The sequence below is a fragment of the Dipodomys ordii genome, unplaced genomic scaffold (genome assembly GCF_000151885.1).
Source record: "Dipodomys ordii isolate 6190 unplaced genomic scaffold, Dord_2.0 Scaffold27, whole genome shotgun sequence".
Taxonomy (NCBI): Eukaryota; Metazoa; Chordata; class Mammalia; order Rodentia; family Heteromyidae; genus Dipodomys; species Dipodomys ordii.
Genome location: NW_012267243.1, coordinates 14,186,915 through 14,205,628, shown reverse-complemented (window position 1 = coordinate 14,205,628; position 18,714 = coordinate 14,186,915). Strand labels below are relative to the sequence as shown.

Below are 18,714 nucleotides of genomic sequence, written 5' to 3'. Positions count from 1 at the left end.
GGCCTAAAAGACATGGCTTAGGCACAGTCTCTGAGCTTTTTCAGCTCAAGTCTAACACTCTACAACTTAAGCCACAGCTCTACTTCTGGCCTTGTGGTGGTTAATTGGAAATAAGAGTCTCATGGATTTTCCTGCCCAAACTGGCTTTGAACTGCAATCCTCAGATCTCAGTCTCCTGAGTAACTGGGCTTATAGGTGTGAGCTAATGACACTGAGCCTTCCTCACTTTCATCATGGAAAACAAGCACTTTATGTCACATGCTATTCCATGAGTCAAAGAAATTTATGAGAAAGAGAAGCTGAAGACTACAAACACATTCTTGTGTTACATTTAATTTACATCTCAGTTAAAAACTATGAAAATTTAACATTATTAACACAGGCTATTGATAAAGGTATTTATGTATCAAATGTGGACATTCTATGTAAGCTCATTAAGATGGTTTTGATTTGCAACTCTAATATGTACATATAAGGAAAATAAGCCTCCCACTGTAATTATTTTATGGAAAAATTGATACTTTGACTTGTAGCATTTCCTTCCAGAAAACTACAACAAAAACCCTCTGAAGTTCAAGAGCACTACATTTTAAATGTCAACATCAATAAATGATTACAAATATGTACAACTATAATATTAGAATAGATAAGACTGGTACCTTTCATACCACCAATGCCACTTTAAGTTCAAAGTCACTAGAATATTGCCTTACTTCCTGTTCATGCCACAGGTTAAACGAAAGTTTTTATTCTTTGGTGACATTTCTCCGCAGTTTCCCAAGGCAGAAGAAAGACATTTCTCCTCACATAAAATCAAATCACACCTTAATATACAGTTGACAGGATAGCCAATTTCCAAGCCATGAATACTCCTCAAGTCTATGGAAAAGCAAAAATGATGTGATGTTGCTGGGACAGCAATCTTCTGTCGTGAAGCTGTTTCTGACACATTGGATGGAGCCACTGGCTGGGCCACTGAAGCAGGTAGAGAAGAGCTAATACCTAAAATGAACACAAAAATTTAAAAACCACCACCAATAAGCAGACAAAAGAAATTCAGATGATTTAAAGCTATCTAATTTATCTTCAAGCAAGGAGGAATTTGACTATTTTTATGAACTTATAACTACAGACATGAACATCTTTAAAATGTCCTACCCCAAACTAAATTTTAATTTTAGAATAATATAAAGATCTGAAAGGTGTATGCCTGTGCAAGCTTATAATCCCAAAACTCAAGAGGCTTAGCCAGGAAGAGTGCAGGTTTGAACCTAGTTTAGCTACATAGGGCCATACTAGAGATATAATAACATCACTCTTTAAGCAAGTTGCAATTATTTCCAGAACAAATAAAATAGTTCTGAAAGAGTTAGAACTTAATTGGATTGTGATGCTTAATAAGAACAGCTACTCAAATAAACCTTGTACCCCAAACTTCTAATTCCTAACCCAGCATTACTTTCTATACTAGTAGTTACCATGGTAGACTTTTATCAATGGATAGAAAAACTTTATAAAACCAGACATAAACATTCGATAAAGCAGTTACTAGCTCTTTTCTCTAAATTTCCAGATAACTTATTTTTTTAAGTTACTAGTTAAAAACCTTCTTGAGGTGGGGCTAGCGGCTCATAGCCAACAAGATGGCAGTCAAAAGCAAGGCCAGCATAGGTAAAAAGTTAATGAGAACCCCCCCCCCCAAACCAAACAACAGCTGAATGTAGTGGCACACATCTGTCATCCTAGCAACATAGACCCTATTCCAAAAATAAAGCAAAAAGGGCTGGGGGGCCTGGCTCAGGTTAATTCTCCAGCACCATTTAAAAAAATAAATCTATTTGAAAGAATTACATTTCTCAAACTGAAATGTCTTATATCATCACATATTTTCAGTTCATAAAATACGCAACATTTTTACTTAAAACCCAAGGAAGCTCATAGCCATTTATTAGATGATCACAAAATCTAACATATAAGAGACGTGTGAAAAGAACACTTTACCCTTGGGACTTGGTTTTCGTTCCTTATCGTACTGTAGGCTTTCCACCTCACTCTCCGTCGCTTCATCTTTGGTTGGAGGTGTCTGGTCGTGAGCTGGAGCAGGGGACACACTTGGTGACTTTGGTCCAGCAAGTGTCCTCTCCTTTACGGGGGTTAAAACTCTCTTGCTTGAATGCTCAGGCTCATGTCCATTCTGGGTCTTTAATTCAATTAAAGACTAAAAACAATTTTTAAATAATGTATAATTTGTGAAATATTTTCCTTCATAATTAAGCAAAAACTTGATGTTGTGTTTTTTTTTTTAAACCACAAGCTTCCTTTCCCAGTTTGGATATTCCTAGTCTACTTTTCTTCATAATTTGCAAATTTTCTTATAGCATCTAGGACCAGAAAAAGGAAGATGAACAGGAAGGACATACATCCAAGAGCAGAGTATCAAAATACATCCTAATGGGTAAGAAGGGACATATGAGAAAAGTCAGGCTTAGGTGACCCTGGGAATAGGTAAGAGCATAGTAGAGGCCTATATCCTACACAGAATAGAACAGACATCTAGTAGGAGGATTTCTTACTTTGCTACACTACCCTATAAACTATATTTGTTTTCCAGCTTTTCTATCTTTAATTTACCACCTACTTATAGACTGATTCTTTACAAGAAGACATTAAACTTGATTTTGCAGAGATACAATGAAAAACAATTCACATTGAAATAAATGCCCATCTCTGCTACAAAATCTGCCTAAGATTATGGAGGCTACAAACTCTAATGAGCCCAAACTTTTATTTTAGCTGGGTTTGTGTCAAAATCAAAAAGATACCACCTCTGCGGAGTCTCTAAAACTAGGTCTCCAAGTGCTGCCTGTTATCAGTTCCTTGCAGGGTGGAGAACCTTTTATTCTGCTAATGGTTATCACTACCAGCCACACCAAATTATCCCATCACAAGACCGGCCACAGGCAGCTGAGGAAAACATTACACACCTGGCCTGCCACATACTAAATGACTCCGTGAGCCTTACACAGACATCCTCACCCCTCCTAAGCGTAAAAAAATTGTAAGTTGGGAAAGGAAGGAAACAAGAAGATGGTCCCAAAGCTAAGTGGGCTATGAGCACAGTCACACACTATACAGCAGGAGCCTCTGCACTTTTCTGAAAGTTTTATTCAGAAAATAGCTTATATAATGTAGGCTACTGGCTAAGAATGAAGACACTGTTATGTCAGGTAACTCCTGAGGTTCTTTGGTAATGAGGTACTGGAGACGCTGGGAAGAGGGAAACAGAGTCATTCCTCACCTGGGACTCGATGCCTTCTCTCTGCAGGGCCACAGACACTCCCACAGTTGGGGCCAGATCCAGAGGAATAGGTGCAAGCTTTTGTTTAGCTCGATTTGGTGGGTCAAGGGTAAAAGCTCCCTCAATTGTGACAGGGCGCTGGTTGATTTCTGTGCTGCCCTTTCTCAGCAATCCACTTAAAGGTATTTCTGTACTGCCCAGAGACTGGTCTCCACAGCAGAGATGGATCTAAAACAAAAGGGAAAAATCAAAATGCAACTTTGTATTTTCTCTTCCTTTTTAAATACTATAAACTTAATATAAGTTATAAAAAATCTGCACAGAGTAATGAAATTCTCATGCATGACTGTTAAAACTGGTGGTAAGACATAGATCAATGGGGACTCAATAACAGTTCTCAGCTCTTTTTCATTTCTTTGCTCTATGAGGTATACACAGATATTATCTTTTTTTGCCTCTTCAGTGAATGAGTCCTTTATTATTTCATTATGCTACTTTGCATATGCAAATTTCATAATTAAAAAAAGAATATGTGAATTTAAATAGAAAAATACCTTAAGTGGTTTTCTGATTTTTTGAATACTAGACCTTTTGCTCACTTAGCTTCTTGCTCACAGCAGACACCTTATGAGTTGAGCCATTCATCCAGCCAGTCTTTTTGCTGGCTCATTGGAGATACAGTCTCCACATGTAGTCTCATAAACTTTTCTGCCAGGGTTGGCTTAGAACCATTAACCTTCAGGTTCCAGCCTCCTGAGTAGCTAGAATTACGGTTGTGGACCACCAGTAACCACCAGCTTCTAGTTCCACCTTGACATTAATTCAAACATAATTCTAAAAATTAAATCAGTGGATCAGCCCAATTTGGATCTTTAAAACCTCAAATAATTTTGCCTTCTTCCTGCATAAAATACCTTGATTGTTTTTAGTTCTTATTCTAGGGCTTTGTATTATAAAATCAAGGGCACAACACCAAAAAGTAAAACAATGCTCCTGGAATGAAAAGTACTGTTAGTCAATGGTGGCTAGGCTAAAGCTCAACATGCTAAAAGCTGCACTAAGGAAAGAAGAAATAGGAACCTGTCATGGGACTATTCTGTTCCCATACTAGGTGGAAGGCTTGGAAAACAGTATACTGAAGAATAATCAGTTTAAACATTTTTCGATTATCAGGCCCAACTTACAACTTTATCTTTTCTTTTTTTTTAATTTTTAAATTTTTTTATCATAAAAATACTGTACAGAGGGTTACAGTTACACGAAAAAGGTCTTTTTTTTTTTTTAACGCAGTACTGGGGTTGAACCTCGTGCCTGAAAGCCATCTGAGACAGTCTCACTTTTTGTCCCAGCCATGCCACTACACAGCAACACACCACCTTGGCTGGGATGACAGGTACACAATACCATGCCCAATTTCTTCCACTAAGATGGAGTCTCCTGGATTCTTGCTCCCTGAGCTGGCTTGGAACTATAATCATCACTATCTCAGCTTCCCACATAACTGAGGTAACAGACATATGCCACTGTTATGTTATTGGTTAACAGTGAGTCTCACTGTGCATATGCTCATGCTGGCCTTGAACTGTGATCCTCCAATCTTAGCCTCTCAAATGGCTAAGATTACAAGTGTAAATCCATTATTCAGTATAACTTTAAAAGTCTTAATTTGGCAGTACCAGAGATTACATTCAGGGCCACATGCTGGTAGACATTTCCCCTTGAGCTATACTTCTAGCCCCTTTTTGCTCTGGTTATTGATGTAGGTTTTCACTTTATGCCCAGGTTGACCTAGAACTACATGATCCTCCCCATTTCTTCCTCCCAAGTGGGAAGCATGTGCTACCATTCTCACTGTGTGAACGTTTTCTACATCAGATGCTATGTAAAAGTAAATCTAATCCAAATCCTAGTAACTCACACCTGTAATCTCATTTACTCAGAAGGCTGAGATCTGAGGATTGTAGCATGAAGCTACCTTAGGCAAGAATCCAATTAACCAGTCAAAGTAGAGATGTGGCTCAAGTGGTAGAGCATCACCCTTGAGTGAAAAACTAAGGAACAGCACCCAGGCCCGGAGGTTCAACTGCAGTAGAGGGGTGTGTGTGCATGCACACTCAGGCACACAAGCACAGATACACAATTACTCTTTTATCTTTTAGGATGGTTACTTTTAATCAAATATCAGTGAGGCAGTAAAAGTGAAGTGGCACAGGATTAGATAACCATTTGCTTAAAGTATGGTCCATTCATCACTGGATTGTATTTGGAGGAAGAAGTGAGAAGCACTAAGACATATTATCAGAAAAGCAACTAGGGCTGGGAAGTTGACTCAGTGGTAGAGTGCTTACTTCACATGCCTGAGGCCCTGGGTTCAATTCCTCAGCACCACATAAGCAGAAAACGCCTGAAGTGGCACTGTGGTAGGGCACTAGCCTTTAGCTGAAGAGCTGAGGGACAGTGCCCAGGCTGTGTTCAGCCCCCATGACAGATAAAAAGAAAGAGAAAGAAAGGGAAAGAAAGAGAAAGGAAGGAAGGAAAGCAGGAAGGAAACTAAGCAAAAATGGATGAGAGGCGTAGCTCAAATAGTAGAGTACCTGCCTAGCAAGTAGGTGGTCTTAAACTCAAATTCTGGCCTGCCAAAACAAACAAAAAAGGTTTAAAAAATACCCAAGAGTAGGTTTTAGAAAGTTGTCATAATCTCTAATTTTAACAACAAAGTAAATCTGAAATGTAAAGTATGACCTGTGACCACAGCTCTAGGTTCTGTTAAAATTTCCTACTATAGTATACTAAAATAAGTGATATACCTCTTTTCTCAATAACTGGGTGGAGAAGTGTTATCTTCTAAAATTCTGAAGTAACTGTAATTCCAGTAACCAAGCTAATACATAAAAAAAAATTTTTAAACATGGCAGAAAGATCTCCACTACTGAAACAGAATAGAGTTCAAGATCAAATCCAAAACCCATCTTCAATTAAAAAACAAAACAAAAACTTGCCATATTACTTACCTGTAGTTTAGAGTGAAGAGCCAAGTAAACACGAAGCATTTCTACACTGCTGCGAATATGAACAGATGCTCTCTCTGGCTCAAAGTTTGGATTGATCAAATCATTGAAGGGTTCATTTGTGACATCATTTCCCAGTAAAGAATAGTAAAAGAAAAATTCAGGTTGTCTTTCTGGAAGTTTCATGGTACATGGAATTAGCTAAGCATGCAAAGAAAAAGATGAATATTACTCTGTTAATCAATGAACATATGTCTATTGTACTCTAAATTACTTCCCATAATGTTGGTTTTTAAAAGTCTTTAAAAATTAACCACTCTCTACCAAATTAATAGCCTTTACCAACAAAGGCTACACTTTATAAATGGTAAATAGGAGAATCTGAATCCAGGTCATTTAATATAAAATATCCTAGTCTATGTTGGAAGTTAAAAAAGGCCTAGAAAACCTATGAATTAATATCAGAAAAGTAGTCCTCATCTAATCAGAACATAATTTCTCAGAACTGCTAAGACTCACATAAAGTTACAGGAGCTGGGAAGGTGGCTTAGTGGTAGGGTGCTTGCCTTGCATGCCTGAGGCTCTGGGTTCGATTCCTCAGCGCCACATACACAGAAAAAGCTGGAAGTGGGTGCTATGGCTCAAGTGATAGAGTGCTAGCCTTGAGCTGAAGAGCTCAGAACAGTGCCCAGGCCCAGAGTTCAAGCTCCACGACCAGTAAAAAATAATAATAATAATAAAGTTACGGTCTATTTCAGATAGTAAAAAAGCAATAATCACCTAGATATTTAAAGTGCAGTATTGAATACAACAGATAATAAATGTAAGTTATTCCTTTTATCCTATATTTTAAAGTGTATTCATGTTTGACTGGACAGTTTCTACTCACATGGGTTTACATACATTGAGAGAACCACCTATACTCCTAAAAAGTAGAACTCTAAGCTAAGGCAATCCTCAAGCAGAACTTTATGAAGAGAAGAAAAAGATGTACACTGATGGAGACAGACAAAAAAGTAAGGGAAAAGGAAAAACATCCCGAGAACACATACAGTCACATATCCTTCTTATCTAAGATACACTGTACTCATGACATCTCTATGCTACTTAAAAAATAAATCAGAAAAAATATTTTTAGAATTCCTTCTTGTAGTAGGCATGAATTTAGTACGACAAAGTCAAATTTTCCTTTAAAAAAAGTCTTAACCTGATAATCTTGAAGGGAAAGATTAGATACCTTTTAAGTAAAATAAAAATGTCGTCACTAAATGCATATTTCACTTGTGAAATGTCAATGGGGGGTGTATATATGTAAGAAAGCCAAGTCTAACAAAAATTTTAATCATTAGCCAGGAGTTAGTGGCTCACACCTGTAATCCTGATTACTCAGGAGGCTGAGATGTGAGAGAGATGTGAGAGGATTTTGGTTCAAAGTTAGCCCACGCAGAAAAGTCTGTGTAAGTCTCCCATAAAGCCAGAAGCAGAGGTGTGGCTCAAGTGGTAGAAAAAGTAAGGGACAGATCCCAGGCCTTGAGTTGAAGTCCTAGTAAATGTAAACACACACACACACACACACACACACACACACACACACACACACACACCATAAAACCGTCTCTATTGTAAGGGACAGATCCCAGGCCTTGAGTTGAAGTCCTAGTAAATGTAAACACACACACACACCATAAAACCGTCTCTATTCTTAAAAATATGAATTTATTCCAGATGCTATCAACCAATAAAAAGTCAAGAAAAGTGGACTTCTCTTTAAGAAAGACAAAAGAATAACAGCAAATGCTGTCCTGCGCCACAGCTGGGAAGAGGCAGTATACCATGAGCATCCTTGTTGAGTATCAGGAATACAAGGCCTTGACTATTCTTTTACCCAGGCCAATTCCCAGGGCCATTTCTATAGCTGGTAATTTTGAGAAGTTAATATGTCTTCCTGAAAAAAAAAAAACTAAGACTGCTTACTGCTTACAATAAAAATAATGCATGTTCCCACATTATTTTCCTCAGCAGAGATAAAACCACTTATTTGCCTTTCTGTATACCCCACATGGAATTCAAGGTAGAAAGAACTGAAGAAAATACACTAATATTCAGGTTGCTCTCAGTACTGGGAATACTATACTCTTTTGATCCGGAACTAAACTCTCCAATCTTCTACCGTCTTCATGAAAGGAACATGTTAACTTGTTAGCTTACAAGCAAGGTAAAATATAATCCCAGACCCAACAGGCATTAAGTATTTCTGAGAAAAATTGTTCCTGACATTGCTTATCAAAATGTACATGATTCAAGAGGCAAATGGAAAAATTCCCTCCATCAGTTCTGAAAGTTTTGCACAGGACAATGGCAATGTTTATTGATAGTAAATCTCCCCAAATCATAAAATTTATTGTTACAAGATACTGATATCTATATACCTTTTCACAAAGTAAAAATGTTTCTGGTATGAGCACATTTTTATTTCAAATTTTAAACTGTACATATACAAATCTATTTACTATCTAAAGGATAAGGTTTAAGAAATAAGGTGTTTTCTAAGTTTTTCGTGAATCACTAATTTCCTATCACTAGCGTCTTACCTGCTCCAACTGGGTGGCAAAGGCTACGGTCACTGACATAATGAAGGAGTCAGTACAATACTCTGCTGGCCCAATCTGGTGGTAACCTCCCTCCTCATTCAGCACCGCTACAATGTCCTTCGGGTCAAGTCCAGGGAGGCTAGCAAGCACTTCACAGACAAAAACACAATTGCATCAGACTGCGGCTTGCTATAAATTATTGTAAGGTTTTACTTTTTATTTCATTCATTCAATTTTGAGACAATGTCTTCCTTTGTAGCTCAACCTGGCCTGGAATACACAACCTTGTAAGCATTGGTATTTTAGGCAGGCACCATTATAAGATTATAAAAGCTGATTATATTTTTCAATTTCCTTGGCAATTTTCATGCATACAGCTAATATATAAAAAGGTTTTAATTTTTATATGTGCTCTAAATAAACTTCATTTAATTTTGTTTTTCCATACACAAAAAACATAGTCTAGCCAGGCATCTGTGGTTCAGGCCTGTAATCCTAGCTATTTACTAGGCTAATTAATATAAGGAGGACTAGGGTTTGAAGACACTCAACAGAAAACCTGGCTCCATCTCTAAAACAATTTTTTTTTAAAAAGCCAGGTTAAAGGTTAAAGGTGTTACTCACATGGTCGAGGGCCAACTAAGCAGTAAAAATCTATCACTTGAGACCCTGAGTTCAAATTTTACTGCCAAAAATATTCTGATAACATTTTCATAAAATCAATAAACCATATAGAAAAAACATCTAAAATAGCTTTCACAGTGAATCTAAGCTGGGAGGTAGAAAACCTAGATCTGCCTAAGTCCCTGATAAGGAAAAAAATAATACAGATGACATAAGTATCCATACGAAATCTGCATGTAAAAAGCCTTCATTAAAAAAAAACAAGGTGGGGAACAACTTTGTAGTATGTTATATGAAAGCTGTTGACTGATAACAGAAAGGGGGGTAAAGGGAAATACATTCTGTCAGGAAGTAGGTACTGGTGGGAAAGGACTGGATTAACAAGGAGGATGAAGGAGGTCAAATACAATTAAAATAGAGCATTTGCAACTATACAAATAGATCAATAAAAGTTGTTGAAACGTTTTAGAAGGGGGATGAGACAGATTGGCACACAGTGAACACATGTGGAAAGGTAACAATCCCCCCTCCTTAAAGCCAATTTTTAAAAAGTAAACTAGATAATTAGTACATTAGTACAACATTAAAAAAAAACATGCTGTAGCTAATAAATACTTATAGCAAGAATACCATTAACCTAGCACTCAATTTCCCACATGTGAACTGTGGAGAACATACTCAAAGCAATGTAGGATCTTGGTGAGGGGAGGGGTTACACAGAAAAGCTTCAGGGAAGTGCAAGTATTCTGCACACAACCATGGACTTCTAGCGACAATGAAGTATCAATGAAATTTCCCCAGTTGTGATCACTTCCTAGGTTTGGGATGTTGATGATGGATGAGGTTGCTCTATGTGCAACTCTCTGTACTCTCCAATTTCACTCCACACCCTTAATGACAATGATGGCAAAACTAAGCAGCAATTTTCAAAAACACAGAATTCTTTGTTCTAGATTATACCAGATGAGGAAAAGAAAAAAATATCTCTTTGCAAGATTTCAAATGAGTTAAAACAACAAGTGCTGGAGGTGTTACAACATCACAATATTTGTCTGATGTACTTGAAATAGATGTTAAGGGGCTGGGAAGGTGGCTCAGTGGTAGAGCGCTTGCCTTGCATGCATGAGGCCCTGGGTTCAATTCCTCAGCACCACATAAGCAGAAAAAGCCAAATGTGGTGCTGTGGCTCAAGTGGTAGAGTGCTAGTCTTGAGCTGAAGAGCTGAGGGACAGTGCCCAGGCCCAGAGTTCAAGCCTCAGGACCAACAAAAAAAAAAAAAAAAACAAGAAAGAAAGAAAGAAAATAGATGTTAAGTTTGTCCAGTTCCCTGTGTAAGCTCAGCTAACCCTCCCACACGGTTCTCCTTGTGCTATCCCCTCCTAACCTTCTAGTCCATAGATGAACTTCTCAGAGAATGCCTTTAGAGATGGTGCACAAACCTTTTCCATCTCGAGGAGGAGCCCCCTTTGCTTTAAAACTATCCACTGGTGCTTTTGTATCTGTTTCCAAAGTGATACTTATCTGTATCTCAGACTTGAACTTGGTGTATTTATTACTCAGCAACTGGTACCATTTTGGTGCCTAGAGCAAAACAACACAACAGGAACATCTTAATAAATAGGAAAAAAACCTGTTGGAAATGCTCATTAAGGTTCTAAATAAACGACCTATAGTTTGACAGTAATTTTCCTCTCTTAACTATCTTCCCCCTCCCACATTTTATTAGAAAGGAATTACTTCCACGTTGGAAGCCATCAACTGGATTTCCCTTTGGAAAAATAACTTAAGACATTGAGGCTGCCTTCGTTTCTCCCATTCTTATGCTTCAACAGGTAAAATATTAAAGGAAAGAAAAAAGCTATTTCTTTCTATCTTTACAACCTTCTACTTCTTCTTACATGATTTTTTTCTTAAATTTTTACGTTGTTATTATAAAGGTGATACACAGAAGGGTTACAAAATTATGTAAGTCAGGTAAAGAGTACATTGCTTTTTGGATACTTTCACCCCTTCCCTTGCTCTCTCCCAGTTTTTCCCTTCTATCCCCCACCCACAGTTGTATAGTTCATTTTCAACACAATGTCCAGTAAGTAGCACTGCTGCATTTTTGTTTTATTTTTTATCTGTCCTGCAACTTGAATTCTGGGCTTGGGAGCTGTCCCTCAGCTCTTCAGCTCAAGGCTAGCACTCTACCACTTGAGCCACAGTACCACTTCCAGTTTTCTGAGTGGTTTATTGGAGATAAGAGTCTCATGGACTTTCCTGCCTGGGCTGGCTTTGAACCTGGATCCTCAGATCTCAGCCTTCTGAGGTAGCTAGGATTACAGGTGTGAGCCACCGGTGTCGGGCTTGCTGGATTATTTTCACCCTCTGTCCCTGCATTCCTCACATTAGATATAGAAAATGTAATTTTCTATTCCCCTAATGCCTATTGTTTCATGCTTTGTATACCTTTTCTTCCTGCCTCATTTCTGCTTTATAATACTGACATCAATCAAGAAAATCTTACTGCTAATAAAAAAAAACTAAAGAAACTAAAGGCCTGATAATATAGTTCTGAGTTATGAACTATTACTTGATTGATATTAAACAAAAGCCTGTCACTGAATAAAGTTCTATATAGAGTAACCCTCACTCCAGCAACATCAGAAACTCCTATCCAGACTACCTGGAATTCTCATGAACCAGGACAATCTGCCCATGAGTGCATATTATATGTACTAATGTACTATTATTAGAATATGACACAATAATTCTACCAGAGTGAAAGACAAAAGGCTAACATAAATGCAATTTTAAATAGATAACAATGTCACCGATACACACTTAATGTCACATAATGTGCAGCTGGTTCCCTGAAAGCATCTGTAAGGAACAGGAAGCAGGGAAACCAATGAGGAGGTGATTATGAAAGTAAAATAAGAAACTGAAGTAGCATTAGTGAAATGCAGAAGAGTAGACAGATCAAGAAGAATGGAAAACTATGAAAAAAGGGAAGCCAAATATCAGGAAAGATTTCTGTTTCTATCTTACACAACAAGAGAGGGATGACAATTTTCTACAGCAAGGAACACGTTCAAGAATTTAAATAAAAGCTCTGGACTTGAAGATGTTAAAGTTGAGCTCATAGCTACTTAAACATAGGTTGGAGCACAGAGACAAATTTCTTTGAGAAAGAGTTCAAAGGAATAATGAAAAAGGTTGATTTTTCTAAATCAAGTTCATAACCAAAACATCAGAGCTATGCCACTGGCTCAAGTATGCAATTTGTTTCAGGTCCAGTATTTTATTTTCACTAATCCAGTGTCTACTGAAAGGAATCAATGTCTAACATAGAAATATCAAGAGGACAATACCTGTTTTGTTTCTTGAGCAGTTCTTAAGTCCAGAACAATGTAACCTATAATTTCTTTGGCTGAAGATGAAGGATTCAAGGCGAAGCACTGGAGTTTGATTGGAGTACGCTGTAACCTACAAAACAATTTATGTGATAAATAAGATAGTTTTTTCTCAATATTGAACATTCAATATTAAACTAGAAAAAAAAGGCATTATCCAAATAACTAAAATTTAATGATAATTGGGTAAGCTATTTCTATTTTCTATTTTATTTTGAAGAAGACCTCTTCAGTCCAGGCACCAATGGCTCATTCCTATAATCCTCACTACTCTGGAAGCTGAGATCTAAGGATCACAATTTGAAGCCAGCCTGGGCATAAAAGTCCTTGAGACTCTTACTCCAATTAACCACCAAAAAAACAGGAAGTGGAGCCATGGCTCAAGTGGTAGAACACCAGCCTTGAGCTTTAAAAAAGCTCAGACAGTGCCCACACAGAGACACACAAAATGACCTCTTTGACCAGAAAGAACTGTAAAATATAGTTGCCTCTATACTACTACAAAAAAAAAAAAAAAAGTTGAAATTTTAGGCCAGGCACTGGTGCACCGCTCAAGTCTGTAATCCTAGCTAATCAAGAGGCTGAGATCTGAGGATTCAAAGCCAATCTGGGCAGGAAAGTCCATGAGATTATTATCTCCAATTAGTCACCAGAAAACCAGAGTGGAGATGTGGCTCAAAATCGTAGAGCACTAGCCTTGAGTGAAAGAGATCAGGGACAGTGCTTCCCAGACCCCAAGATAAAGACCCATAACCGCCCCGCAAAAAAGTTAAAATTTTAATTTTTTCCTCTAAAGAGTTGTTAAGTAAGAACAGGTTTTCTTAATCTTCCAAGCCTTTTGATAGTCAAAAATTATGAATCCTCAGGACTGATTTTTGATAACCTTTCTTACACCACAACATCAGATATAAAATACAAACTACAATATATGCTATCCTACAAAATAATTTTAAATTAATAATTCAATGTACTTGATTCACAACGTTACTGATTATTATAGCATGAGATCTTTTAGTTTAATAAACTAGAATAGCTCTAGTTTATTACTAGTTCACATTCTAGTTCATTACTAAGCTGAATTAATTCTGTCATTAGGTTTATCTAGTAGAATTACTATTTAACTGCTTTAAGCACAAAATCATCACTTTTAAATTTGTCTGTATTATTTTCTCAGCCAAAGTGGTATCCCTGGGTACTCACAACTGTAAGCCCAACAACAGATGTGGGTTGTGGCACCCCACAGCAGAACCCTATTTCAGCAGGTATTACAGAGCCACAAAAAACTTACAACTTTTTGATACTCTGTAAGAATTCAGCATCCCTTTAAATAAAGCCACAGAAACGAGCCACAGAAACAAGTACATTTTTCCTTAATTTCATTCTCTTAACTTCCTGTTCTGAGTTGATTTAATACTAAGAAAAGGCCAGTACTGGAATGGTTTCCCAGACAGAAATACATTTTCAATCATTTAATACACAAATATCTTGCTGTTCTGGTCACAGAGTTCATGAAAAAATAAGATGCCATAACTTTAAATCCATTTTAGATACTAGACTCTCTAAAGACCAAAGAAGACAGTAATTTGCAAATAGCAGTCACCTGTGCTGATGAAGAACTTTCCTATCAATTTCCCAGGCTAGCTCAGTAGCAAATTCTGGCTGGTCAGTATGGTCCACAGGATCAGTAGCCAACTGCTCTCCATCAAATTTTGCTTCTACTATAAGTGAATGCTTTGGACGTTTGGGAAAATGGCGACCTGAAGAAACAACAGTTTGCAGATTAATTGGAAATATACAAAAACCAAGTAGGCTCATTTAGTAGTGAGTGTGTATGTGTGCGTGTATGTGTATGTGTGTGCATGCATGCCAGTCCTAGGGTTTGAACTCAGGGTTGAGCACTATTCCTGAGCTTTTTTTGATCAAGATTAGCACTCTACCACTTGAGCCCCAGCTCTCCTTCCCGATTTTTGGTGGTTAATTGCATATAAGAGTCTCACAGAGCCAGGTGCCAGTGGCTCGTGCCTATAATCCTAGCTACTCAGGAGGCTGAGATCTGAGGCTCCAGGTTCAAAGCCAGCCCGGGCAGGAAAGTCCATGAGACTCTTATCTCCAATAAACCACCAGAAAACCAGAAATGGTGCTGTGGCTCAAATGGTAGAGCTAGCCCTGAGTTGAAGAGCTGAGGGACAGCACTCTCAGGCACAGAGTTCAAGCCCCCAAAACGACAAAAAAGTCTCACAGACTCAGATTAGTTTCTGTAATCAAATTCACATAGATAAGATCTTACATATTTAATACTATGTGTTTACTCCTATATAAATGGAAAATTAGGTTTAACATTTCTAGACCTATATGGCTATTAATTTCCACACAATGCCAACTCAGTAAACTGGAATACTTTTTCCAAAGTTGATAGCACATCTAATGTTTCCAAAAATTCAAATTACGTATAAATATGCATATATCTATATATACAGGTATGTTTTTTTATTTATATAAAGGGCCAGTAATAGCAGTATGTTATGAATCAGTAGTGGTATCAGCTTTTCTGCCACCATCTGAACAAAATTAAAAACATCCACCATGCTCCATTAATAAAAAGGAAGCCAGGCACCAATAGCTCAGGCCTGTAATCCTAGCTACTCAGGAGGCTGAGATCTGAGGATCACAGTTCAAAGCCAGCCCAGGCAGGAAAGTCCGTGACACTCTTATCTCCTCCAATAAACTACCAGAAAACTGGAAGTGGCACTGTGGCTCAAGTGGTAGAGTGCTTGCCTTGAGTTGAAGAGATGAGGGACAGCACTCAGGACCAGAGTTCAAGCCCCATTACTTACAAAAAAAAGTCTTTTTAGAAAAACCCTGAAAAATGCAAAATTCTGTTACTGGTACCTGGCACATTTTTTTAAAATTAGTTTCTCTATCATCATCTGTAATAAAAAAAAGTAATAAAAAAATCTTTGATAAAGCAGTCACAGTTCATAAACAAAAGTCTGGTGAAGGGATCAGGATGAGAAATTTTAACCACTATTAAGGAGTTCTATTGCTACTCTAGCTGAAGCTACTTGGTCAGAAAAGACTGGACTGCAAATTTGAGTCTCATCCTGAGGCTCTCACTTGAGGGTAAACACTCCACTATGAGTGGTGACACGCACAGCCCAGTTCTTTCATTAGTACCCAAAGGCCTCTCTCAGAACCTCATTTCTGACTAATCTACAAGATCATTAGTTTCTCTTATAAATTTCACACATGAAAGTGAACTTCATAAATGTTAACTTACAGTTTTAGTCAGATAATGATACCAAAGATCACAATTTATCTGAGAACAGAGGAAAGGCAGTAGAACAAGATGCCTGCCTCAACCCAAAGACAAGGAACAGATGAAGACCAAAAGAAGTCTTATCCCTAAGATGATTTCTTTGTTGCATTGTATGTCCCTCCCCTACAGTATAATCCCTGCTTTCACTGTATTTGATGTTGGTATAATTTGTGGAGGGGAAGGGAAAAACCAAATCGTTTAAATAGGGATACAGGTAGACCCATTGCAACAATGAGATGTACAAGTTGTTATGTCGAAAAATGAACTTTACAACTTTGGGGGGGGGGGGGGGAGGGAGATGGGAAGGGATAGGAAGGGGAAACAAAGGAGGAGGCTACAATGCTTGATAAGAAATGTACTCATTATCTTGCCCATGTAATTGTAACTCCTCTGTATGGTATTTTCACAATAAAAAAAAAAGAAGCCTTATCCTTTCCTTGAAATTTGACTCACAGTTTAAATGTTACTTTTCAGTAGAAATTCAATTTCTTTTGAATAAAAGGTATTCCCAGAACTGAAGACAAGAAATTAAAAGCAGTCAATATAAGGGAGAAGCTGGCTGTATAAGAGACTGACAGAGCAGGAAAGAGTTCTACCACAAAGGATAACATTTGCTATTCTAAGGAGCAGTCATTACCTTTTAAGGAACAGAAAAATCTGAAGACTGTAAGATTTAATGTCATAATGGTTATTGCCAGATTGTAGGAAATGTTAGATGCTTCTAGGAGGAAGAAAAAATGTAGGAAATATATTATTGAAGACTACTACTGAAGACTACTACAATAGGTTAGTGGATAACAAATGCCTCTAATCCAGGTATTCACAGTGGAAATTTGTCCATTTGAAAGTTTATATGGCTGAGACAAGAAGAAAAGGTCAAAAGCTATGTACATTTGACCAGATAAGATGATGTGAATTGAAATGAACCCCAAGATAGGGACACAAGTGGTTTTTGCTTTCTTGCTATTGTTTCTAACATAATTTATAATGTACCATGTGATTTTTTTTTTGTTTCTTTGTATGCTCCTCCTCCACTGTATTTGATGTTGGTGCCCTGCATCTTGTATATACACTTTTCTAATTTGGGAGGGGAAGGAAAAAAACAAAATGCTTAAATAGGGATACAGGTTGACCGATTGTAACAATGGGATGCACAAGACACTGTTGAAAAATGAAGTTTACAATTTGGGGGCAGGGGAAGTGTAGTTGTGGAAGTGGGAGGGAAGGGATGGTAGGGGAAAAACAACAATGCTTGATAGGAAATGTACTCATTACCTTGCTCATGTAACTATAACCCTTCTGTACAGTATTTTTACAATAAAAAAGTATAAAAAAAGTTTATATGGAGACCCCTGCTATGATTTAGAAAATGAAATCCACAACACCGGGTAGCCATTTGTAAGATAGGGATGGGAAAGAGTCAAGTTCTTAGGAACTCCAGGTTCTTGGCTTGGGGCAACTGTAAGGTTGTACTGAAAGGGAAAATAAACACAAGAGCAGAACAGTTTGGAGAAAGGACTACATACCAAGGTTAGGTATGTTGTGGCAACAACAAGCTAACTGACATTCCTGACTCTAGCTGCTTCTCCCTGAAGGCTGCTACTAAACTTGTGTAAAGTGCTCTCCTATTTAGGACTATCTACCACCAACCTATTTCTTAGAACGTGAATTCTGAACTATTTGGCTTTCAAGATCCTCACCACACTCCAACTAGACAGGATTTTTTTGCTGTCTTGGAGGATATTCCTAAATATTCACCGCTGGAGGTCCTGCTACCTTCCCCAGTGCTCCACCCAGCATTTCATTCCCACAGACTTGTGGTCCTGATCATCCACTTGCTGGAGGAACAACTTCGTGTGTGTGTGCACACATGCTCACACGCCAATACTGGGGCTTGAATAAGGACAGGTGCTGCCCCTTAGCTTTTCCCCTCAAGGTTGGCACTCTTACCACGTGAGCCATAGCTCTACTTCTGGCTTTTTGGCAGAGTTAAGAAGTCTTGGGACTTTCCTGCTTGGGCTGGCTTTGAACCACCATCCTCAGATCTCAGCCTCCTGAAAGGCTGGAATGATAGGTGTGAGCCATCAATGCCTGGCCCAGGGATGATTTTTTTTTTTCTGCCCTCGGCTATCAGATGTTTACAATAAAAGACACTTCAACCATCATGCTCTACCCTGAAGACCTGCATTCACCGTCCATGTCACTAAGAGTGTCTTACACCTTACTATGTGGGGTTCTGCACGTTAACTCATCATCCCAGCGGGTCGGGGTCTCCCACGCTACAAGGGAAAGGCCCACAGGACCCAGGGCCTCGACGGAAGCCGTGGCGCTTTCCGGCCGGGCTGTGAGAGGTCTGCGGTGTTTCGGCAGCCGTACCTTCTCTTCAGCGGATGGCTTCCCCATTCAAGAGCTAGGTGTACTCCCTGCGGCCCCCCGGCCCTCGGGCCCGGGCGGTACACCGTCCGCCCTAGGACACGGG

General features: G+C 38.3%; 1 protein-coding gene across 1 annotated transcript in view; it reads right to left on the bottom strand.

Annotated features, from left to right (window-relative positions):
• The window catches only part of Cep120 (centrosomal protein 120kDa), a 58,465-nt gene extending 39,827 nt beyond the window's left edge, over positions 1–18,638 (bottom strand). The window contains exons 1-9 of the mRNA XM_013015543.1: positions 18,461–18,638; positions 14,520–14,676; positions 12,878–12,992; positions 10,961–11,102; positions 8,898–9,046; positions 6,310–6,507; positions 3,299–3,526; positions 2,002–2,218; positions 825–1,002 (exon numbers count right to left, since the gene is read on the bottom strand). Coding sequence (XP_012870997.1) covers positions 825–1,002; positions 2,002–2,218; positions 3,299–3,526; positions 6,310–6,507; positions 8,898–9,046; positions 10,961–11,102; positions 12,878–12,992; positions 14,520–14,676; positions 18,461–18,638 — 1,562 coding nt within the window. The remainder of the gene's footprint in view (positions 1–824; positions 1,003–2,001; positions 2,219–3,298; positions 3,527–6,309; positions 6,508–8,897; positions 9,047–10,960; positions 11,103–12,877; positions 12,993–14,519; positions 14,677–18,460) is intronic.
• Between the last annotated feature and the right edge of the window lie 76 nt (positions 18,639–18,714).